Below are 25440 nucleotides of genomic sequence, written 5' to 3'. Positions count from 1 at the left end.
GAAAGAGGATTTTTAACAACAACGGCTCTCCACCTAGTCTTAGTACTTTCAATTCCAAATGGCTCCAAGCAGGGAATCTCGCCTAATTTCATGTTCCACTCAACATTTATGACATTCATGCCATTCCATTCCAGCCAAGTCATACTTCATAGCATCGAAAATGTACTCCCGGAACCTCAGTGACCCATCGATCCTGATTTTAGAAGTTAAAGCTTCCATTGTGGTCTTGGTATCAAGTACATCAGACACAGTGTCGGTTGGCCCCAAGCCTGGATTCTGCTCCCTTAGAAAAATATAAATCTAGACACTGTTACTTGGGAAAGGGACCAACTGAGTTACATTCCAAAGCTACTGAGACAGGGAAAAAACATAAAAATTGAAGGTGGGGGGCAGCTAATGTTTGTGGGGGATGGACAGTTAACACACCTGCCAGAGGCAGGTGAACACCCACCTGGGAGGATGCATAAGACCAGAAGGCGTGGGTGGCAGGAGTGAACAGCGGTGTCTTGAGAGCTTCAGACTAGCTTTGATCCCGGCTCTGCCCTTTGTCAGGTGTATAATCCAAGAGTGGCTGTTTACTTGTTCCTGTAATTTGGGATTCACTCTCTCAGGGGGTTGTTATAAGGATTAAATGAGACAGATGGAAGAGCATCTGCCAATGGTAGGTGCTGAACAGGTACCACACTGGATGGGAATTAAGGGTCTACCTAAACTCGATCATACGGTCAGGGAGATGGGCAAGGCTCTGGGATACAGGGGCCTGACAGCTCGTGCAGAACCTGCTGGGTGTCCGCAGTCTGTCTGGGGTGAAGGGAAGGGTGCGGACCTGGAGCACCCCTTCTTCCAAACATCCCCAGCTCCAAGGGGGTCCACCAGACAGTCCCCTGAGAGAGCCTACTGCAGCCACACCCAGAAAACCAGAACCGCCAACATTCTGTTGGGGGGTACAAAGTCCCACCCCTCCCATCCTCAGCCTAAAAAGCGGGGAGGGAGGGAAAACAACGAAGCAACTTCCAGTGCACTTTAATCAAAATTCCATCTTCAGAAGAATTCTTGTAGCATACAATGTTATGACGGGAATGTCAACTTGGTCCTACAAATGGCATTTCCACAGATTTGCACTTCAAACATATGAAAAAATAAAATATATAATATTTAGCTTTATAAATTTCCCCATTCAATCACTTCATCTTTAAAATAAATTATTATCTCTGTCCAATATATTAAGCAGTCTGGAGACACAAAGCAAGTATCAACTAAATGACATCCATTTTCTTTTAAAAAGTGCTGGGGGAAATACTTTATGGAGACAGTCAAAAGCTTACAGGGATCAACATGAATCAAAAACTAGCACACGCCTCACAGTGGGAAGGAACATCAAAAATGGGAGGCTTCTAGTGATTGTTCTTTTCTCTTGGGAAAAAATAAATCCCCCAAAGCCTACAGAATGGTTGTAAAAGCTACAGCTGAACTTTTGGCACCAGTTGAGAGGCCTTTCAAAGTCAAACCAGGGACGATGCCCTCAAAGCGTCAGTCTGAGCAAGAGATGGCAGAGGGGGAGGGGCTGGCAGTCTGGGCCGTTCTCCATCCCGAGACCCCCTCCTCTCAGGCCCGCTCTAGCATCATGACGCCCCCTCCCCCCTTGAAGCAGGGGGGACCTTGTCTGGGCAGCAGGGGAGATTCACAACGTGAGGAACACAAAGCAAGGTCCTTGTGCAGACCACGGAGGAGACACTTTAGAGCGTGCTGGGTTGACAGCAGGGATGCACTCGAGACATAAGGGACAGGCCACTCCAGCAGACGGCTGCACTGCCTTTACAAGGGGACAGAAAGATGGCACACAAGGGACAGCAAGGATCCAAGAGGGCGGCATGGGGCAGGGCTGCACTAGCATTTACGGGGTTCCAAAGTGGGGCTCCATGCTTCAATCCCGCCTCCAACAGGAAGCACCCCCTTGTGGCTCAGGACTACTTCCCCGGGGGGGTTCTGGCACTACCCGAAAAATCAACAAAACCTCGTTCAGGAATAACTAAGCCGGTGACAAATGCTGTCACAGTCTCAGTTTTAGGGATTCCCCACGAATGGGCTCTGGGGCCCCAGTCTGTTCTGATAAGAGGTATAGACACAGTTTAACTGGTGCAATAAGTGCCCCTAAACGGAATGGCCCAGCCCCTGGCCACTGGGACAGAGAAGGCAGCTATAAATCAAGGAGACGCTCCTCACAGGTCTCCACGGGCCACTTGGAAGCCCCTCCAAACACGTCGACATTGTTGTCCACCCACGGGATGATGTTGCCCGGCATATTTGTGGAGCAGTTGGCAATGTTGGCAATTTCCTGTGTGCGCAGGACCCGGTCCCATATGTTGAACTGGCTGAGCTCCCCGACAAATGCCTGAGTGGCATCAAACCTGCCCCCAATGGTGTCCTGGGAAATGGGGATAAAGAGTACTGCATCAGTCAGGATCAAATGCAAACAAGTCCACCCGTTCTCCTGACAAATAAAGGGCTTCTGGAAAAAGAACCTCAAATGCAGAGCAAAATGCCAACTATTACCTGCCCCAGACCAAACAGCCAACTCTTAAATTCTCTCAGCTAGACAGTGAGCTTCTTGAGGTCAGCCTCCAAGGTCTCACTTCTTCCTCCCTGTCTGCTTGCCGGGACTGGGCACCCCACCTTCATTCCTCTAGGCCCGTTCTGGGTCAAGGTCATGACCCTGAGCAAGTTCCTGAAGACACCAGCCCTGGCATCCAGAGGCCAAATGCCCGGGAGGTTCACAGGGATGTTGGGTGGTACCATCCCAGTCTCCTCCCTGAAGGAAGCCACAGCCCACATCACTAAACAGCCAGTGACCACAGGGAACCCCTTCTCCCCTGCATCTGACACTGTGTTGGAATCATCTGAGCCTACCACTGGGTCCCTGTCCCCCTCCCGCCCTCAGCCCCTCAGGCCATGGACAGAATGGCTGTGCTGGCACCATATGGCCGGGCGGGAGGGGGCAGCCTGTAGGCCTGGCCGGGCCCTCCTCACCACGTCTGCCCTGAGCCCTGCCTGGACTCACCTGCTCTTGCCCGAGGATCAGCACACCCCCCAGCTTGATCGGGTGCCAGGGGGCCAGGTTCTCCCCGGTGCCAAGCTTCTCCCCATCCTGGAAAGCCTCCCACATACCGTCCCGCGTTGTCCAGGTGACACAGATGTGGTGCCATTTGCCATCACTGACAAACAGGGGCAGCTGGGCAACCTGTGGGCAGCAGCATGCAGGTGAGGGCCTGCCAGGCCCAGCCCTCGTGGGGTCCTTCAGGGCAGGAAGTGGGAGGACCCCCAACTCCTGCCATCACCATAGTGGCCCTCTTGGAGCCGCAGCATCTCCTCTCTGCTACATGGACAACACACCCCTCCCAGCTACCTCAGACGGACCCCCAGGTGGGAGATACTGTGCATGAGCCACAGGCACTCGGGAGGAAAAGGGCAGCTTCTGTGTGAGTCCCTGACCCCAGGGCGGCCCCAACTCTCCACTGGACCTCATGGGGTCCCTGGCAAGGCTGAGGATCCGGGACATTCTGCAGACCAAGCAGGTGGGATGGCCAGCCCTCCCCTGGCTGGCCCGGAACTCTGTGCTGGAGGACCCAAGGGGAGGTCAGGGCTGCGCTGGGCCAATGCCCCAGGCATCAAAACCCCCGAAACAAAGAACCAGACTCGCCCCAAGGCTCAAAGGGATGTGTGGGGCTGACTGGGGGAGTGTGCCCTGTGTCCTCCTGTGAGGTGGGGCAGAAGGGCACACACGGGCTCCACGCAGAACTGAGGTGATTCCAGCCCATTGCCTGCCCTGCCTGCCTGCGACTCTGCCAACACTTTACAGACCGGCTCCACCTGCACAGTCTCCTAGCAACCTAGTGCCTTCCTCCCAGGAATCAGATGTTTACGAGACGTGTAAACCGAGAGGGAAACAGGGAAACAAGGGCCTCCGTCTGTGTCCAAGGGTGTTTTCTAGAACAATAAATCCCTGGGGCTCAGGGACTGGTTGCTGCTAGGAGGCCAGCAGGAAGATTCCACAGCATTCCCAACTCAAACACACTCCACGCAGGGCATTCCAGTGAAGACAGAGTGAGGATGTGGGGGCTGGGGCTGCCCTGTGGGGAGAGAGGGCTCCCAGGGCTCAGGCCGCCAGGGGGTTGGTGCAGGCCTTCAAACGCTCAGCTCCAGCGAGGCGGGTTGGCAGAGGCTATTTTGTTATTCAGTCCGACTTTAGGATGAAGGTTTTGAAGCAGGGCTGTTGGAGGGTCCCACAGAGCCCTGAGCTGTCCTGAGGACTAAACGCCCGAATGCTGAAACCAGCCAGGCCAATAAAAAGGGCAACTTCCTCTGGAAAAGAGAAGACTACAGGTCTGAGAACAGGGCAGGGGTTCCCAAGAGCTGGGGGATGGGGTGACTCCAAAGGAGTGAGGGAACCTGAGGGGAGAGGCAATGATGAAACTTTCTGTATTTTAATTGTGGTTATAGTTACACAACTGTATGTGTCCGTCAAAACCGGTCCAACTATACAGCAAAAAAGGTCAATTTTATTGCATGTAGACTGTATTTCAATAACCATAACCACTCCCTCCCCAACACCAGCACGAAATGTTTGTTCATGAGAGGTATCACCGGAGGGAGACCTGCAGGGCTGCAGCCTCCCCTAACGGGGCAGCCCGGGGAACAGCCCTCACGGACCCGCCTGAGAGCCAGCGACACTTCAGGCTGACACAGGGACCCCGTCTCAGTCTGTCCCTCCCACTCCCTCTGGGCCTGGACCCCCAGCCCAGCCAGCCACCCAGAGTGGGAACGGCTGCATGCCAAGCTGCCTCCACTAGGAGCAGAGCCCTGAATTCCCAGGGCTGCTGATGAAGGAGGGCATCAGCCATGGGGACTGGCATGGCTGTGCTAATGGCCGGCCCGCCATGGGACTCCCTCCGACATCCCACGTCACAGGGAAAGCCGGGTACCAAGTGGGCCTCACCTTGTCGTTGATGAGCAGCTCGATGGGGTTGTTGCCCCACTCTATCAGCACGATCTCATTGGCCTGCCCAGGCACTGCGTAGGAGAACGGGGTGCCGAGGCCCGGCGAGGAGCTGGACCGCAGCCACAGGCAGATGGTGAAGGCGTACAGCTCGGGCAGGGTCTTCTTGATCTTGCCATACAGGTAGTTGGTGCGGAGGGGAAGGGATACTTTGAACGCATCTGGTGACTTAAAGGCGCTGTTGCCTAGGCGGGGAAGGAGAGGCGGCACTGTGTTAGCCCCCCCAGCCCCAGCCCCACGGCACATGGCGGTGTCCCGTCTGCATCCTGCGCCTCAGTCCCTCCACCTTCTGAGCACCTGCCACAGGCTAGACGCTGGTCAAGGGCTAAAAACCCGGCAGTAGGCCCGAGAGCCCTCCCTTCAGGAAGTTCAAGCTCTGGTGGGGAAGACACAATAACCCAGTCCAGGAGGGTGACAAAAGGCTGGGGGAGGGCGTGCCCGGGCAGGGAAGAAGCAGGAGCACGCTCCTTTTGCCTGAGCAAGAGCCTCTCTAAGGCGGTGAATCTGAGCCGACACCTGAATAATAAAGAGTTGGCAGCATGGAAGGATCTGGGAAGGGCACCCCAGGCAGAAGTGACCGCACGTACGTGCCCCAAGGAGGCCCAGGAAAGGAAAACTGGTAGAGAATTTGGTTCAGTCCTTTAGGATATGAAAAGAGGTCTCTTTAAATCCAGAAGGGAAACCTTGGTCCTGTCGAGTCGTAATTCTCCCTCTTTCCAAGTCGAGTCTGCTAGCTAGAATGCTCAAGGGATGGGCAGAGATGCTGGACTTGATTTTCTACTTCAATTAAGCCAGAAAACCCCTCCTCAGCCAAATCTTATTACCTAAGATAACTGCTTAAAATCTTGGCCTCTTCAGTTTCTTCAGCAAAGGCAGGTCCAGGACTTACGGACCTGAACTTGTAGGTGGAAAGTGTTACAGGGGACCCACCCTCAACAAACAGTCATCAAAGGAGTAAGTCGGTGTCACTCGTCATGCTACAGAACGATCATCACCTCCTGTGTCTTGACACCACAACTTAACCCAGAAGAGGCTTTGTGAATAGATGTAAACTGCTTCACTCACACTTTCCTCCTTGAAAGAAGATGGAGTTTACTGGCCGTTCCCCATACTTTGGACCCTGCATGAGGCCAGACCCTGAGCCCTTGCATGCCCGTCCCCTTAGGTTAACACACCTGGCCAGAGCCTGCCCTTTGGGGCCTGCTCAGGATTGGTGAGAACCCCTGGTCATCTCCAGGTGAATGGCTCTTCCAAAACCCTTGAAAACAACTGGCACTCTTAAATGGGTTTAATAAATTTCAACACAATTTTGGTTTAAGCTTGAAATTAATTTAACAACGTAAAGAAATAATGCATGGAGGGCAAGCCCCTGTCCAATTATCACAGATTCCAAAATTCACAGGCTACCAGCCAATTTCACGAGGTCTTGTTTGGGGACCAGCTCCTGCTGGTGAAGAAGCCCAAAATTCCTCCACTTGTTCAGCCAATACCTACTGGACACCTGCAAGGGGCCGCCAGTGGCCACTGCCATCGAAGACAGGCAGGCTCTGGGCAGCCAGCACCCCAGGGCTCAGCTGCCTGCCTCACTTGTGGACGCCATTAGCCCCTTCCTCACCCTTCTGTGAAATGAGGTCGGCATAGATAAATCTTTCTCCACCACAATCCCCCAAACTCATTCTGTGCTGCAGTAAATAACACATAAGAGAAGCCCTTCAGCGCCATGGTTCACACCTGTCCAAAGACCTTCTGTCAAGGCCCAGCCCACCCCTTTAGCCTCTCTGCCACAGAATCTGGGCTTCCCCAGGGGTATTACTCTGTGGGGCGCAGTCACCTGACTCAGCCTGACCCCCACAGGCTGGGGAGCCACCGAGCCCCAACGAGGGCTGGGACCGGCCCCACATTAGGCTGAAGCAAAACAGAGGAGAACCAGATTCTGCACACCCCACAGTTAAGGCGCCAAAGGTTTAGAGAAGTGAGGCGACTTATCCAAGGCCACCGCACAGGGAGGAGAAGCTTCTCTTTCCACCGCCTGATGCCTCTAGCATTTGTGTGCAAACAGCAAATGTTCATGCTGCTCATGCAGGTTTTGTTACCTAATAAGAGAAACTGCTTCCCTCCTCACAGGTGGGCAGGCTTGATGGCTTAATAAGACTCAGTGTCGGTAATGTTGGTAATGTCATTAGTGGGGTGACAAGATAGGTTTAATTAGAGTTGGGAGAGCTAAAGGGCAGAGGGGCCTGTACCCTCAAAGCTGCTGTTTTTTACTTAAATAAACCAGCTTGGAGGGTGAGAGGAAACTTGATTAGAACCAACTGAGTGATGAAAAGCCCTCAGCAATGGCAGGAGGTGGACAAGGTGAGGGAGGGGAGAGTCTGGAGCCAGAAGAGAAGGGTGTGGTCTTCGCAGTGTCAACGTTTGTTTCAACACTGAGCGGGCCATGCCCCTTGCACTGAGTGGAATTCATAAAAAAGGGAAACACGGCATCGTGGGACGGAGAACATCTTCTTGACCAAAAGGGGGATGTGAAAGGAAATGAAATAAGCTTCAGTGGCAGAGAGATTCCAAAAGGAGCCGAGAGGTCACTCTGGTGGGCACTCTTACGCACACTTTAGACAACCCTTTTTAGGTTCTAAAGAATTGGGGTAGCTGGTGGTGGATACCTGAAACTATCAAACTACAACCCAGAACCCATGAATCTCGAAGACAGTTGTATAAAAATGTAGCTTATGAGGGGTGACAATGGGATTGGGAAAGCCATAAGGACCACACTCCACTTTGTCTAGTTTATGGATGGATGAGTAGAAAAATAGGGGAAGGAAACAAACAGACAAAGGTACCCAGTGTTCTTTTTTACTTCAATTGCTCTTTTTCACTCTAATTATTATTCTTGTTATTTTTGTGTGTGTGCTAATGAAGGTGTCAGGGATTGATTTGGGTGATGAATGTATCACTATGTAATGGTACTGTAAACAATCGAAAGTACGATTTGTTTTGTATGACTGCGTGGTATGTGAATATATCTCAATAAAATGAAGATTTAAAAAAAAAAAAAAAAAAAAAAAAAAGGGAAACAAGGGTTGGGGGTCCAGGTGCAGGAGCATTGCTTCCGGGGGCTGGGCCCTCACCACTGGGCTTCGGGGGAGCCTCTACCTACCAGGGCTGGACCCAGGCTGCAGATGGGAGTCCCTTGTTCTCTGAGGTTACCACCAGCTTCCCTCCGCTGCTGACATTTCCAGGCCACGTGAATGCAGGTGCCCCTTGAGCTGTCAAGACCTCAGTTCCTTGACAGCTCCTATAACTAATCCCTACTGCATAGGGTTGTAATAGGGGCTAAAGAAGACACGACTGTGGAACTCACAGCCAAGCGCCTGGCCCACAATGGATAATTGTCCTCCAAGGCTGCCCACTTGCTTCATGGTTGAAGGGTCTATATCTCTTTGCTCAGCTGGCCGCTTCAAAGGAATATGGTCTAATCTTCAAAACAAATAATAAAATCTGAATTATGAAAGAGGAAAAAAGGAAATGGTCTATTTTCTACTCATCATATTTGGGGGCAGGGGGTTGACAAATCCCTGTACTTGTCACATATGGGATATAAACACTGAATGGCCCAGAAGACCAGCCAGTCAGCAAATGGTCACTTTGCTCACTCATCCCAGCACTGGGTGGAGCACAGAGAAGGATCTCGAGCTCTCACGGTGGCGTCCAAAGGCAGCAGATATAGCTGAGCTCCTCACCGGGCCAGGCCCAAGGGATCCTGCAGTGAATGGACAGCCAGGGGCCTCTGTGGGGCTGAGCTCTCATTCGGACCCCATCTTCACTCTGTATAAGGGGGCAGTGAGGGCTTCCAGCGGAACCTAAGGTTCAAGAGTGTGGCCACTGGCTGGAGCCAAGTCCTGTGGACAGACGGGCTGGGGATGGGAGGGACAGTCAGAGCAGCAGCTCCTCAGGGTACAGAGCCACAGTGAAGGACATGAGAGGCAGTCATCCGAAGCCCTCGGGCCTTGAGTCTGAGACGGAGAGCGGGGCAAGGGGCAGGTTTATGCAGCTCCACTAGCTCCCCTCTCTCCGAATGAGGCCCTGACCACGCTCTGGCTGTTTTCTCATTTATGAAATGAGGATAACTAAGATCCCATCTCTCAGAGGTGAAGCACTCAGCACACTGCGTGGCGTTACCCCACAGCACTAACTCAGGAGCCTTCTGCTAACTCGCCTCCTTGTAGCAACTCAGCCGCCATGCCAAACGAGATACAGGCACCGAGGTCTCTGGCAAAGCCCTTCTTGCCTTCTACACGGCGCTGAATCACTTGAATGTGCCCGTTCCATGGCTCTAAAGGTCCTGATGCTCTGCTGAGGTCGAGCCACACTCACCTGGGATGCAGCCTTCCCTCCCTCCCCTCCTGTCATGGGAGAACGGGCAAAGCTGTAGCTGCTCTTCCTTCAGAGAAGGCTCTTGGGACCGAGTGAGCTTCCTGAGGTCACCCAGCAACAGGGGTGGGGCAGACACAAAACTATTTTTGAAAACTCAATAATCAAGTCTAATAGGTAAACAACACTCACCCTTTTCTGAAAAGGGTAGGGAAGAAAGGACAGATTTTTCTGGAAGAGGAACAGGAGAGGGAGAAAGGAGACCTGTGACTCCTGCGGTTCCAGCTGTAAAATGGAACAGGGCCACCACTCCCTTGATCTATGCCATCGGGTCCTCCTCAGCCAATGTCATGAAAAGATAAATAGATCGTTTCACAGTAAGTACATTCGCTCTCATAATTCATGAAACCAAGTAATTAGAAACTTCTCTGTCAAGTTAGCATTCATCTGAGATTATAATTTCATACCCACTACCAGCAAACCGAAAGCTTCAGTCCATCCAGCAGTGCAGGGCTGGTAATGTGATCTGAATTATCTTGGGCCCTTGATCCCTCCTTTCTTCTCTCCTGTGAGAGAAACTTATCCAGCGCAGTGTGAATAGAGAAGGAAAAGACACACGAAACATGCTGTAAGGACTAGTGAAGAAGGGGAATGAAATGGCCACGAGACAGGTCGGGGATTGGGTGATTTAGCCCAGCTCATCCGGAGTTAATTTGCTTTTCCATGTTTAATGCCAGTGCAGGTGGGAGGTGGGGGCTAATTCCTGAGCCGACCATTGTCCCTCACCCTCATGGTTTGCTCAAACAACTGTGAGCACAACCACTGCTGTCCATAAACCAAAATCCCAGGTCTGACTACTCTCAAGGCAATGTGCCAACACGTTCTTCCATGACTACCCCCCCATGGGAAAAAACCTGAGTCCTCTAGTGCACTGAGCCAGCTGACTCCCATGTAAAAAATAATGCTTCATTTCAGAGACGGACAAGGAGAGGGGGGCGGCAGCTTGAATTGTAAAGAACTGGGTGGCTCTCTGCACCTAGGACAGGTGGGTCCCAGAGATAAGGGAGGTGCAGCCTCAGGGCCTGTCCCCAGCAAAAGGGTCCTGAGGACGCAGCCCGTGGGAGCACAGCGATATGCCCAGGGTCAGCAGGTTGGGAGCAGCCATGCCCTCCAGGGCCCAGGTGGCCTCCTCTGTAAATGGGCAAGATGGATGTTCTGCTGTCCCCTCTCCCTTCCTTTGAGACCAGCTTCCCTTACCCCAAAGCAGCTAAGAACCAATGCTGTGGGGTGTCTTTGTGTGTGGGGGGTGCATGACACAGAAACAAGCAGAGCAGTCACCTCGCTCCAGCTCGGTCACCCTCTGCAGCAGTGCATTCAGGGCGCTCTCCGTCTTCTGTCGGTGAGCCGAGGTCTCGTTGTGGAACAGGGACTTCTCGTCCTCGAGCTCCGCCACCTTGCGCAGCAGCTGCCTCTCCAGCTCTCCCAGCCGCCGCTGAAGCATCTCTCGGAAGTCACTGGGCAGCACCGCATTCGACACGTTCACCCGGAGCTGGTGCTTTGGGGAGTGGGCGGCACAGAGAAGCATTCAGGCCAGTTGAAATGGAATCATGCAATGCAGCCCCAATGGCCCGACCACACAGGGAGAAGCTTCCAGACTAAGCATTAAACTGTGCCAGGCACAAAAGGGAGCATTTCACTGATGCCTCTTTTTTTTTCACAGAAAGGATTTCAAAGTCAGGCAAGAATTACTTTGCTGCAATACTTAAAATTCGTGAATCTGCTTTTCCCCTCTTGGAAAGCTGGTTTTCTCTCCTTACCAAAAAGTCAAAATTTTAACCAACACCTCTAGTTCTCCACAGGGCAAAAACCAAAACATAGCTAGGCATTTTTTTTTTAAGAGTTAATCAAACGGTACTCAAAACTGATGAACATGTTACATCTAAAACTGAAAACAGCTGCCAAGTTCCAGCAAGGCACCAAGGTAAATAACTGCTTGCAGAGATGTCACTGGGAAATGACACACTGAAAACATCACATTTCTGAATTCCAGAAATCAATGTTTAATGCTGTTTTGAAATTCTCACTTTCTATTTCCTTTACTGTCACTGCCCAAATGTATTTGGAAGTCACGTAGCCCTCTCTATGTCTAAGTGTCTCAAATTGTAAAATGCAGATGACAGGTCCTGCCTCTGTTACACAGATTAAGATTACATAATATGCCTGATGCATAGTGAGTGTTGAGAAAACGTTAGCTGTTATTAACCATGAGTCAAGGAATATACAGATGCTGGAAATACTATATTTAGCCATCATGCCACAGGAAACCCTCAAATAATTTTGCAATCATTACCATCCTGTCATTTAAACCTCATTTTGCTAATAAATGTTTTCATCAACATTACTAACTTAATTAGGTGGAAAGTAAAGATAAAAAGTAAATGAAGATTTCTTTCTCAAAGTTCGAAACTGTGCATAAACCTTCCAAGGAAAACTGAATAAGGTCTCCTCCCCCAAAGCACCCGGGAAGGATGCCTTAAAACTGTCAGTCGAACTGGCAGAAGAGGCGTTTCTGAAGACGTTTCCCCCAGGCTGGCAACAGTTCAGCGGGTGCCGGGGTGCGCTCTGGGGTGACCCATCTGCGCGCCCCTCCCGCCCCTCTGGTCCAGCGCGATCCGATGTATAAACGGACACACCAGCTACCCGGGACATCTGACCTCGCGCGGCGGCATCACGGCCCCTTGCCCGGCCTCCGGGAGGCGTGGGGACACTCGAGAAAACAAGCTCCACCGTCGCCCGGCTCGCGGGTGTCTTTCCCCTTGGACTTCGCCGTCCTTGATCGCTAACCGAGACCTTGGGAAGTGGATGGCCGGCCGGGCGCGCGGGGACTTAACCCTCTCCTCCCGGTAAGGGGGGTGGGGGGCGTCGGTAAGATCCCGAGCAGGGCCAAGCACCCTCCCAACCTCAGCTCATCCCCCGGACGAGAGTCTCCCGCACAGTCCCGGGCAGCCCACTCGGGATCCCTCTACCCCACGACCCAGGGGCGCCCCCCGTCTCGGCCCGCACCCTTTCCCACTTCCGGGTTGCGCCCCCTCCCAGCCCTGCGCTCCCCGCACTGCCCCAGGCCCCCTCGCCGCCCAGCGACACTCCCGCTCCCCGGCCGCGCCCTCGCCCCGCGCCCCCTTCCACTTCCCGGTAGCGCTCCCCGCACGGCCCCGGGTTCCCGCCTGGGCCCCGCCGCCCCGCGCCGCTACCTCGAGGCTCTCCAGGCGGTCCTTGAGCGTCTGCAGCGAGCGGCTGAGCTGCTCCACGACGTGGCCGGGGTCCCGCGGCAGGTCGCCCATGGTGTCCTTGCCCGCGGCCGCCTTGCCCGGCACCTTGCCGCCCGCCAGCCCCTCGCAGCGCGCCAGCTTGCCGGTGAGCTCGCGGATGGCCTCGCGCTGGGCGCCCAGCGTCTCCTTCTGCTGCACGACGGTCTCGCGCAGCTGCAGCACGGCGGCCCGCAGCTCCTCCTCGGGGCTCGGCGCGCCGCCCGGCCCGGGCCTCGCGGGCAGCGGGCAGCCGCCGCGCGCCGCCTCCGGGGGTAGCGCCATGCACACGAAGCGGCTGCCGGGCGCCGGGCCGTCCTGGGCCGCGGCGGCCGCGGCGAGCACCACGCCAGCGGCCAGCAGCACCAGCATCGCGCCGCTGCGCTCACCTCAGCATGGGCCGGCGGGCGCCGTCGGGGCGCGGGGCCGCAGGGGCCGGCGGGGCCTCAGCCGTCGCGCAGCTCGCACCCTCGCTCGGCGCAACACTCCTGGCCCCGCCGCGCGCGCCCTTTCTTAAAGCTGGGGGCGGGGGGACCGGCGCGTGGGGCGCGGCGCCGCGAGTTCTGATTGGTCGGGCCGCGTGCGCGTCAGCGCGAGGGGGCGGGTCGGGGGCGGGGCCCGGGGTCTGGCGGGCACGGGGGCCGGCGCTGGAGGCGGAGTGCGTGACCCCTTCGCGGCCCCGGGGAAGGGCAGTCTGAGGTAAAAAGCCGCCTCGGTGCCCGGGAGAGTTGGCGCCCGCCCGGTTCCGGCGCCCCCAGGACCCACCCGAGGACGCGGGCGTCACGGGCTGAGGAGAAGCCGGGAGCCCCAGGTGCCCCAGTGCCCCCCGGGGAGGCTGCGGGGCTTCCGGCGCGGCGGGGGGCGTTACCGCACCTCCCAGAGCAGGAAGGGGAGGCCCGGGGCGGGAGGAGAAGCAGCCGGGGCGGGACTCCGACGCCCGGACGCCGGCTAGAGCCCACCCTGCGGCCCCCGCGCTCCCTTGAAGGCAGGAAGAAGACGCACGACGGCCGCCGGGGCTCGGGAGGCCACGTGGAGAGAATCTTCGGGAACGCACGGCCCGCGAGCCCCAGACGCCGGCGATCGCCCTCCAGGGGGTGACCCTCAGCCGGGCAGAGCCCGCCGACCGGGGACCCCCGACGGAGTCAGCGCCCGGTGAAGGGGGTCCCCGCGGGCCCGTCTCCCCCGCCGAGGCCGCCGCCCTCGCACCCCTGGAGGGGACCGAGGAGCAGAAACCCCCCAAGGCGGGAGCGGAGTGGCTCACGAGCTCGGAGAGGCAAGTTCAGCCGCCGCACACCCGGCCGGATGAGCCTGCGCGTCAGAAATGGAAAGCTCTCTTTTTTTTTCTCTATAGTTTTCGAGAGATCCTGTTGCAAGGTCGTTAATCACGTTATTCATTATACCAGAAACAAATGGATTTGTCACTTGTGCACAGAAGCTGGGGTGGATGCTGAAAACAAATTGTATCAAAATAAATGAAATTATGATGATAATATAAAATAGGCGGCGGTGATTAATCTGCAGAAGCCAAACTTTGACCTGCTCTGCACTTCCAACAACAGCTTCTGTTATGTAAATAGTTGTGGGGTTTTCAAGGACGATGCTGTCAAGTTAGAAGAAAGGTTCTAATCATGGAAATCTCTTTGTGGGTAAAAATTAGAGTCAGGGAATCTAGTCTCCCCAGCCCCCAAGGCAGAGGCCGATGGAAGTTAAGATGGTTGGGGTAAGAATACTTGGTGGTAGAGAAGACAAGGGGTGGGAGTGGGCCATGGGCTAATGTCTTGCTCTTCATCAGCCAAGAGCTATCAGCTTCATCTTGTAAATATGACCTTCATTAGACTCACTCCTCCTCCATTCTTCTCACTCCAGCTCCTCGAAGACTTCCCAAGTTCAAATGCACCCACATACTCTTCCACTGCAGATGATTCCACAAGCCACTAAATTGAGACACACCCAGAATTATCCAGATAAGGATGTGACTTTTCGATTCTCACACATAGGTTTGATGTTCTTGTCTTCAGAGACCCCAGGTTGATTTTAGGCGAAGACTACAATACAGTATTATAACGTGTTCCCCATACCCTTTCTTGACATAGACCGATATGTTCATTTTCACAGCTGCTTCAAATAGGAGCTTGTCCTTTAATAATTAAATAAAATCAAATACATTTCCAGAATTTTAATTTCCTCCTAAACAAAGAAAGCAGGGTACAAGAAGACAAAAATAAGAACGCATATATCTGAAAGTAATTACTCTTTAATTTCTAAAAATAAGAACGCATATATCTGGAAGTAATTACTCTTCAATTTCTCCACAAGGATTCCAGTACAGGACGTGATCAGTGAAATTGCCAAAGCCCAGATGGAAAGACTCAGACGTTTGAGATGTTCTTTTCTTCGGAGGCAATATAATTAGAGGGCTTAGTTAACAGGGTATATGCTGTTAAGGGTTTTGTTTTGTCTTTTGGTACAGTGTAAAGTCTGCTGGCCTAGGAATGAGTAGACTGACTCCTGATATCGGCTCTGTCACCAGCCAGCTGGTTTGGGGCAAGTCATTTTTCCTCTCTGCACCTCACTTTATTTGTGCATAAGATACGGGGATTAGACAAGAGTCTCCAGAGGTCCTTCCAGCTATACCCAAGAGCTGGTGGTTTAAGAAAACAGAATTATTGCTCAGTGTGACAAACCTTCCAGAGCCTTGTTCTTTGTGTGTATATTATGAACCACCTTTAGCCAAGAGTGCGTTTGGGAACACGGGGTGGTTATGTATAGAGCAGGTAAGCAGCTACAGTTGAAACCCGCTCTCAACCACATGAAAACTCACCCTTGATTTACTCACAGCACAGAAACCTTATCTACCTGAAAAATCCTGCACATCTGACTCATGCTATGTGGATGGCTATGTGAGTGGCAGATACCGGGGCCCACAGATTTCCCCCCACTTGAAAAGTCGTGCAGATCTGCAGCAGTGAATCAGCTCCACCTAATCTCCGAGTGTAATTGAAGCTGCAGCATAGTAGCTACCCACTCATTCACTATGTCTCCTGGCGCCCAGGTCAGCTGAGAGAGAGCCCAGTATGGAGTTAAACCGTGTGCTGGGAATCCTGATGAGCTCATTCCGCCTTCGTTTTATTGCCCCATCTGTTTGGTTCCCTTGTTCTTCTCACATGCATTTTTATCTTGGTCTTCTGGGAAATGTGCTAATTTCCACCCCAGTTTCAGAGGATCCCATCTTATACTTTCTTACATTTCCTCCTCTGTGTGTCAGTGCCACTGGGAAGTCAAGAATGGGGGTGTGAGCTCAATAATACAGATCCAAGGACAGCTTCCTGCAAACATGACTCAGGAACTGTCCTCGGTGCTGAATTTCAATTGGAAGGCGAACTATGAATGTGAAGGTTGTGGAGATTTGTGTGTGTGTGTGTGTGTGTGTGTGTGTAGGATTCAGTGAAGATACAAGAGAATTTGGAGGCTCCAGAAAATCCTAGCTAATATCCTTTTATGCCTAAAATGCTTAGACTTTTTCAAGAGTGGATTTTCACTAGACTGAGCTGTATGATAGAGCTATTGATACAAATCTCAGTTCTACAACTTGCCATTTGACCTTGAGCAAATGGCTAGCCTCTTTGAGCCTCAGTTTTCTCATCTCTAAAATCAAAGCTAATTTACTAAACTATTGTCATCAGGCTTGAGTGAGATAATGTATGTGAACATTTTTGGCATTTGGCAAGTGCACAACAGATGCCAATTGTCCGTTCCTTCCCTTTTCCTCTGAATTCAGAACTGAATTATATGGCTTTTTAAAATAAGGTTTGGTTTTTTCCTTTGTTTTCTACAATATGCATTTATAATTAAATAAGGTAAGAATTCGTGAATAAAAAAAAAAAACAAAACAGTCCAACCTCTTTGGAGGAAAGATAAAGGAGGAGAATTTCAGGAAAACTTATTAGTGTCTCAGGAAGAGAAAGTTATCTACTTTGTGAGTTTCCTTTAAAGAGAAATCATTGTACCTTTTAACTTTAATCAGAGGATTCAGTCAAAGTGAACTATTTCACATCTACACTTAGACCATATTACTAGATTGTGTGCCCATACCCAACTAAAACATTTGTAATCTTTAACATTTCCGTGATCCTGAGTTTGCATTGTTATGGGATCCCAAGAGATATAACCACCACTCCACCGCCACCACCCACCCCACCCCACCCTACCCCCACCAAATAAAGCAAATGTTCTTACTTCAGTACATCTGTGTTCTTCTTGAATAACATATTTCTGGTTTAATTTTAGGAGCATGTGATATGAGACATCAAGTTTCAGGAAGTGTTCCTGTACAAATATATGATCACATGTGACTTGGAGAGCTATGATTTGGGAAATTGATAGCTAATATTGCCCAACTGATTTCCTGATTTCAACAACAAAAAAAGACTTTTGGTGACTAACATCCTCTGATTTCAAGCAGTAGAACAAGGATAAACCAGGGATAATATCTTAGCTCATTTTTTAAAGAGAAGAGTAGTGTTCTAGTTTGCTAATGCTGAGGAATGCAAAACACCAGAGATGGATTGGCTTTTATAAAAAGGGGGTTTATATGGTTAGACAGTTACAGTCTTAAGGCCACAAAGTGTCCAAGGCAACACATCAGCAATCGGGCACCTTCACTGTAGGATGGCCAATGTTGTCCGGAAAACCCGTTAGCTGGGAAGGCACGTGGCTGGCATCTGCTCCAAAGCTCTGGCCTCAAAATGGCTTTCTCCCAGGACGTTCCTCTCTAGCAAGCTTGCTTCTCTTCAAAACGTCACTCACAGCTGCACTAAGTTCCCTCTCTTTGAGTCAGCTCATTTATATGGCTCCACTGATCAAGGCCCACCCTGAATGGGTGGGGCCATGCCTCCATGGGAACATCTCATCAGAATCATCACCCACAGCTGGGTGGGGCACATTCCAAGCAAATCTAACCAGCACCAAAACATCTGCCCCACAAGACTACAAAGATAATGGCATTTGGGGGACACAATACATTCAAACCAGCACATTCCACCCCCTGGACCCCAAAATGACATTATCTTTCCAAATACAAAATATATTCATTCCATCACAATATCACAAAAACTTAAACCATTTCAGTAACAAAAGTTAAGTACAAGATCCTATCAAAATCAATTACAGGCATGGTGGGTCCTAAGGCATAATTCCCCTTTAGCTTTGCATCTGTGGGCTTAGAACAAGTTATGTGCTTCCAATATACAAAGGACGGACATTCATAGGGTAAACATTCCCAGTGCCATAAGGAGAAAAAGTAAGGAAAACAGGGTTAACAGGACCAAAACAGTTCCTAAAACCCACAGGACAAACTCCATTAGATTTCAAAGTCTGAGAGTCATTTACAGAACAATGTTGCATCCTTGGGGCTTGAGAGAGCAGGAGTCTAATGCTTCCTAAGTGCCTTTGTGGCAGCCCTTTCCTCTCCAAATGCTTAGGTGAGTGCTCCACCATATCCACACTTTGGGGAGACCACCTTCTTGGCCCCACCCTCCTCAAACATCGGGGCAGCTCATGGATTCCCTTCCATCTCCGGGGCATACGCTCAACCCCTTCAGAACAGTGTGGTGGCAGCCAGGCTCTCCCCAATTCCCTGGGAATGTGCTCCACCCTCTTTGGGGCTTGGGGTGGCAGGACATTTCCTGAGCATCGAGGCGGAAAGCCCGCCCTCGACCTCCAGGGCAAACACCCTTTCCATGCATGTGGGCTGCTCCGCTCTCCCAGCCCCAGACCTCCTGACTCCAGACCTCAACCTCCATGGCTCTGTCTTTGAAGAGATTTTTCCTTTAATTTTTCCCTTGTCTGTCTCCTTCAGTCCAGACTGGCAATGGCTCTGTCTATAAAGATCTCGCAAAAATTCTGTTGGCTTTGCATGAAGCACACAGGGGTCAAAGCCATTAGACAATAGGACTTTCCACAAATCCTTTCTGGATAATTCCATCTCCAATCTTGGCTTGTACTGAAATGGCGGCTGGGTTCCGTGTTTGATTACATCCTCATGTTGGGCTATAGCTTCAGGGATTCCAACCCCTGGAAGCTCGTAATTTTCCAAACGATCAGCTTCTGGTCTCTTTGAACCCAAGAGTTCAGTTCTAAGTTTATCTCTTTCTGCTCACATTTTACTATAAGCTTCAAGGAGAAGCCAGGGTACCTCCTCCACATGTAGTCTGGAGATCTCCTCAGCTAAGTATTCTAGGTTGTCTCTTTCAAATTCTTCCTTCCATCTGACGCCAGGACTCAATTTTGCCACATTCTGTGCCACTTTAAAACAAGGATCACCTTTCTTCCAGTTTACAACAACATATTCATCACTTCTGTTCAAGGCCTCATCAGAAGTATCTTTAGAGTCCGTATTTCCACAAACAGTCTCTTCAAAGCAGTTTAGGCCTTTTCTATCAAGCTCCTCACAGTTCTTCCAGAATCTTCGCCTTATCCATTTAAAAAGCCGTTCCAACATGTTTGGTATTTGCAAACTCAGCAGCAAAAGCACCCCACTTCTCTGGTACCAAAATCTGTTCTAGTTTGCTAATGCTGAGGAATGCAAAACACCAGAGATGGATTGGCTTTTATAAAACGGGGATTTATTTCGCTACACAGTTACAGTCTTAAGGCCACAAAGCGTCCAAGGCAACACATCAGCAATCGGGCACCTTCACTGTAGGATGGCCAATGTTGTCCGGAAAACCCCTGTTAGCTGGGAAGGCACGCGGCTGGTGTCTGCTCCAAAGCTCTGGCCTCAAAATGGCTTTCTCCCAGGACGTTCCTCTCTAGCAAGCTTGCTCCTCTTCAAACCGGCACAAGTAGAATGCTGGGGTTGGGGGGGAGTGCTTTGGGATTGGAAAGGGACCTCATCCACTTGGTTTACTTTGCAGAAATCTTCTAAGAATGCCATCCCAATTTCTCTATGTTAGGAAACATGAAGAAAGTGCCTAACTTTCTCGTAAGTTGCAAGTAGTGAAATTGGCCTATACCTACTAAATATTTGGAGCACAATATTTCCATGTGATTTAGGCACACGGGTAGTTGTGTGAATCTTTGAAAGTGAGAATCGAAAGAGATTTTACAGAATTTTGAAGACTAGGAAACAGTTTAAGAAAGGTTAAAATGTCATATGGCTACTGAACAGCAGTATCAAGTTGGGACTCATCCTCTGGTCCCCTGTTGAGGGCTTTTTCCTTTGTATCACTCCCTAACTTACTTATGAACCCATTAAAATGCTTAGCTCCTTCTTCAAAAACAGCTTTGTTAAAAATCAATAATTTGCCACCAAATCCAACTAGTTTTCTTCCTTGTTATCTGGGCATTTTTTCTTTCTTTCTTTTTCTCTGGATCCTCTTTCATTAACTGTGTCCTCAATATACATATCCAAAGTTGAGCTTCCCTTAGCTCTATCCTTTCTCCCTACTCTCTACCTTAACAATTTCATGCTTTCAGCTATGGTCTCTATGTTGGTGTCTCTATCCATGATCTGTACTAAGATCCAGGACATAACAAACAAATTTCATGCTGGATATCACAAGGATATACTATTAGCATTTCTAACTCAATATGTCCTCAACTAAATTTATTGTTTTCTTTCCTCATCTCTCTTATCTTCTTCCTGTGTCCCCTATATCTGATGTCAGTAATACTTTCAAATCATCAAATTCAGAACTTTGGAGTCATCTGTGTCTTCTCCCCATCCCCAAATCCGTTCCAATTCCAGTCAGTTTCTGGGGCCTGATTCTACTTTTACAATATGTCAGCTCTATCCTCACTGGTACAGCCTCATTACTTCTGATCTAAACAGTGCAATTGCCATCTAACTGAACACTCCAACTGTGATCTCTACCATCTCCATTTCAGCTTACATTCTATTGCCACATCAGTTTTTCTGAAGTACAACACAAAAGCACTGATCAAATTTGAAACTCTTTAGCCTCCATCATCTGCCCCCCAACTTCCTATTTAACTATATTTTTTTACTACATCCTTGATTTACATTTCACTCCAATTAAACCGTTTAATGCTTTTCACATGTGACCCACACTTTCCATCTTCTAGGTTTGGGTTTCAGGTTGTTTCCCGCATCTGGAATGTCCTTTCTCCCATTTCTGGAATCACAAAGTCCATTTATCCTTCAAGGCTCTGCTTACATGTTGACTCCTTCACAAAGTTTACCTTATTTTTCCCAGTCTGAAGTGACACTATAAAGGATGGTAGTTTATTGTCTTTTTTTCTCTCACCACTTTCATCCCTGTATTATTATTCTCTTCTCTACTAGACAATGAGCTCCTTAGGGATAACATCTAGTTCTGATGTACTTCCTCCTTTCAATAAATATTTGTTGGATAACTTTGTGCACACAGTACTGTGACAGCGCTGTTGGAGAGATACAAAGAAGATTTTGCTCAGCATATAATTGGTTCTGCAGTTTTGTAGAAAAGAAAGTCACTCTATTAGAAAGGTTGGGGACATTTTCATGGAGACATTGGGCATTAAATTTGCCCTTTAAAGGGATAACAGGTGGGCTGGATGGCAAGTTCTGAGTATCTGGAGGAGAGGTTGGGGGAAGGGAAGGTTGAAGCCACTGAAGAAAAACAAGATATGTAGTTAGTAACCTCTGACTTTTAGTCCTTGTTTCAAATCTGTTCTGTTTCCAAGGATACCTAAAGATAAATTTATCTCATGTCCAGTGGCTATCACTCACGTATCATCCAGAAGGAAGAACATGGTCATTATTTTGGCTAGGGGAAAATACTTGCAAGAATGAACAAAGTGTGAGTAGTAACAATGTACAATTTTTAATTGAGCAAAGGGAAGTGGGGATTTGTGTCTGAAATTTCTATACATTCTAGACTTTGTGAAATTCTCCCATCTGGATACCCAGATGGAAATGTCATTAAAATGGGGGGGGGGGGGTTGGCATTTTTTACATAGGCTCTATAACACCACTTGGTAGGGGTTGGGGTGAAATTATAAAATGATAGACCTCTCTCCTGGCTCACCTAAAGGTTCTGAGTCCTAGCAGCCACTGAATTAGAGGGTCAGAGCCAAAACAAGTTCTCCAATGACGTTTATCCTCAATATATTAGGTTCGCTGCAGCCTTGAGCTTTGAACTAAGATTCTTATTGGCTCTTTCATCTCAGCTGACTTCTTTTTCCCCCTAGAAGCCTCCTATTCACACAAGGGATAACCTCTTCTTAGGTGAATGAAAGTGCAAAGAAACTGCATTATTTTAGATTGCTAATCAGAGAGGAATTGCACCATAACCAGCCTCTGACAGGAAAATATGTTTGTCTATATTCCAGATGTCCCATTGCCATCTCCACTCAGCCCCAGGCCACATAAAGTATACGTTGTTGCTTTTGTTGCAGAGGTGGCAGCTTATTCCAGCCAGACTCTTCTTTCGCTCTGTGATTCAGTCCAGATAACGAACAGCCCATCTGAGCTAAGTGAGGAGTGGAAGACATTTCCCTTAAATTTAAGCAGTCTAGATAAATCAATTCTCCAACTAAGATTTCTTTGCATCTTCAGTAAGAGCCAGTTAAACAATCTTTATTCCACTCTTCATCTCCAGTGAATCTCAGTTGGGATTCATTAGGAAATATTTAAAAACCCTTAGAATGAAGGAAAAGTCTTTTATGGAAAGTGATACTGTATTATGATTAAGTCTAGCTTCCTGAAAACTACATAAGGAAGTAAAAGGGTTATGAGAACAAACATGCTGTGTTGCAGCCTTGAGTCTTTGGGTTTGACAGATAAGGTCAAATTGATGTAAAACAAAAACAAAACAAAAACCTCATGGCATGTGAAGCAAGAATCCAAGTCAATATGTGGTATTTTAAGGCAAAGCTTATCCTTCCTTCTTATTGTATATCATATTTTTCTTTGCCTTTTTGGCATTGAAAAAAATTCTCTCAGTTTCCAAACCCCATAACAAAATAAATATGCATTAAATATGCTACTTTAAACTGCAGCTGATGTTTTGATGCTTAATCTTTATGTTAAACAAACAAGCAGAGTCCTGGTTTGAAAACCACCTAAACCAGGAAGTATGAAGAATGTGTGTGTTTGCTGGGAGCTGTGGCGGGGGTAAGTGGGGACTACCATTTCCTTTTCAATTGAAATTAACATTAATCCTTGAATAATGATGCTGCAAATCTTGCTGAGGCTTATGTTGATAGAGTAAACTGGCCAGGAAATATTATTTCTACTGAAAATAATAAAGGATAAAGATTTTGTTTTTGTTCACCTCTCTGTCTCCAGCACTAGAAAAGTGCTAGGCATATTATTAAGTGTTCAATAAATGTATGTTGTAAAAGATATGTATATACAGGGACTGTATGCTTCACAAAATATTCCCATGGGTAGATGGTGTACTCCATCTAACTTCTTGATCCAGAAAGTTGTCTGATGGCCTAATTTCCTTCTGAAAACTGCAGGCAAGACCACTATATTGTGTTTATCTATATACATTGGTAATTTCTATGTCCAGGAGAAACACAGAACTTCAGCCAATTTTGGCTGCCTCTTGGGAAATAGAGAATGGGAAAGTGGCCTAGTCCCAGTGGGTGAAAACTTTAAAAGGCATCCTTTGAGGAGAAGGCAGGGAATCAGGCTGAAAAGGCTTCTCCACTATCATAAGCTTCAGCTATTCTCTCTAGCATTATTGCAATGAACAATCCTTACAGAACCTCATCCAGCACCCAAGTCACAGACACATACATACAAACAAACATTACAAATGGAATCTTGGAGATACCAAGCAAAAAGTGAGAGTATTCACTTGCCTCCAACATTGCTTGTATTTGGTTGGTGTAATTCTAGACCGTTAAGCAAATGCAATACTTGGGGAATCTTAGGCTGACCTGGGTTGCATAGGTTATTTCTGTGAACTTTCCCTCACCCTCATGGGCTGACATTAATAACTAGGAGGTGCAAAGGGCTGTTTGTCTTCCTAGCCAAAATTAAAGGTGACTCTCCCCAATGAAATTTTGTTGAATTATCAGTTGCCATTATAAGCACATACTTTTAGAAGGCTATTTTTTACAAATCTGAAACAGAAATGGCTTTGTCAAGAGCTATCATATTGACCTGTTCTGTGATCAGTATCTGAGCTGACAGACTGGAAAAGAATGATAGTGAAACTCACTTTCATGGTATGCGTTACTGTTGGAAGAAATGAACAGGAAAATAAATGGCAGAATGAGAAGGAGAGCCTACTCAGCGAAATTTCACATCTCTTCCAGTACCTATGGAATGACCAAGGGATGTGGTTTAAGAATTTTGGGCTGTGAAATAAGATCTTGGAGGTCATGTCAAGTATTAATGATCTGAAAGCTCAGCTTGAACTTTCTTATAATAGTTTTTATTCCAAAGAGAGCTTCCTGATCCCTGAACACAACTAATATCAAATAAGGAATTTATTGTGGAAATGGATCTCGTTCTTTATGTCATTATCCCACAAACTGGATGAAGATAACTTACTTCGTGAAATCCCCAGTCACTGGAACATCCTCATCTTTAGGAGTCTAGGCCAATAAAAAATCAATTCTCTTGGCTGTGCAAATGTGTTCTGCTTATTTCTCTAGGTTCCTAATTTCCTTAGTAATTTAATATTGTCAGGCTCTTTGATGTTTTTAAAAATCAAGCTTTTAATTGTTTTCAATGAGAGGATTGGTCCAAATAACCTAGCTGTCTAACTCTATTGAGATCAAATTGTACAAACAAGTTACATTAAGAAAGGAGATGATAAATGGTTGCTAGGAGCATGTGAGAATATGAGATTACAATCCTTCCTTTCTCCTTCCTCCGGAATTTACCCAGAAACAAACAAAACAAATGTATAAGCTGGAGGGAATCTTGCTTGTCATATAGAACAAGATTTCACAGTTGAGAATACTGAGATCCAGAAAAACAAAGGGACTGGCCTAAGTCAAATAGATAATTTTGATACAGTTTGAACAAGGAACTTATGACTTTCATCCAGTGTTCTCCCCACCTCTTTGTTTACCCTTTCCTCCAAGGCCTTCTTCCAGAGTCTGAACATTCAGGATGTATCAAAGACCAATTGATATTACCTTTTCCATGTCTCATCCATGCACTACAGTTGGTTATCTTTTGGATAATCTAAAATAAGCCAGTGAGGTCACTGGAGTCCTTGAACAAGAGGAGAGAGAAAGGGGGAGAGAGAAAGTATTTGAAGAGATAATAGTCTAAAAATTTCCAAAAGTGATGAAAACTATAAACTCAAAGATCCAAGAGTCTCAACGATCCCAAGCACAATAAACATGAAGCAAACTGCACCAAGGCAGATCATAATCAACTTGATTAAAACCAGTAATAAGGAGAAAAATCTTAAAAGCAGCCAGAGGAAAAAGACACACTATGTACAGAGGAACAAAAGTAAGAATGACAGCAGAATTCTAGTGGCAACAATGCAAGCCAGAAGCAAAGAAGCAGCATTTATAAATTACTGAAATTAAAATCTGTCAATTTAGAATTTTATGACCAGTGAAAATATCTTCTAAAAATGAAGGCAAAATTAAAACTTTAACAAACGTACTAAAAGACAAAAGTAATCACTATTGGCAGACCCACACTACAAGAAACCTTAAAGGAAACCTTCAGACATAAGAAAAATTATACCAGATGAAAGTATGGATCTGTACAAAGGAATGAAGAGCATC

The 25440-nt window shown here is 48.5% G+C and overlaps 1 protein-coding gene across 1 annotated transcript; it reads right to left on the bottom strand.

Moving 5' to 3' along the window:
* Positions 1-1007: 1007 nt before the first annotated feature.
* On the bottom strand, positions 1008-13133 carry NPTX2 (neuronal pentraxin 2). Its single transcript, XM_037814565.1, has 5 exons — positions 12673-13133; positions 10760-10976; positions 4994-5238; positions 3059-3238; positions 1008-2425 (listed from the first exon to the last, which is right to left on the bottom strand). Exons 1-5 carry the CDS (start codon positions 13096-13098, stop codon positions 2198-2200), a joined length of 1296 nt encoding a protein of 431 aa, XP_037670493.1. The 5' UTR covers positions 13099-13133; the 3' UTR covers positions 1008-2197.
* Between the last annotated feature and the right edge of the window lie 12307 nt (positions 13134-25440).

The sequence above is a fragment of the Choloepus didactylus genome, chromosome 21, assembly GCF_015220235.1.
Source record: "Choloepus didactylus isolate mChoDid1 chromosome 21, mChoDid1.pri, whole genome shotgun sequence".
Lineage (NCBI taxonomy): Eukaryota > Metazoa > Chordata > Mammalia > Pilosa > Megalonychidae > Choloepus > Choloepus didactylus.
The sequence above is the reverse complement of the archived record's forward strand: the minus strand, read 5'-3'. Positions and strand labels throughout refer to the sequence as shown.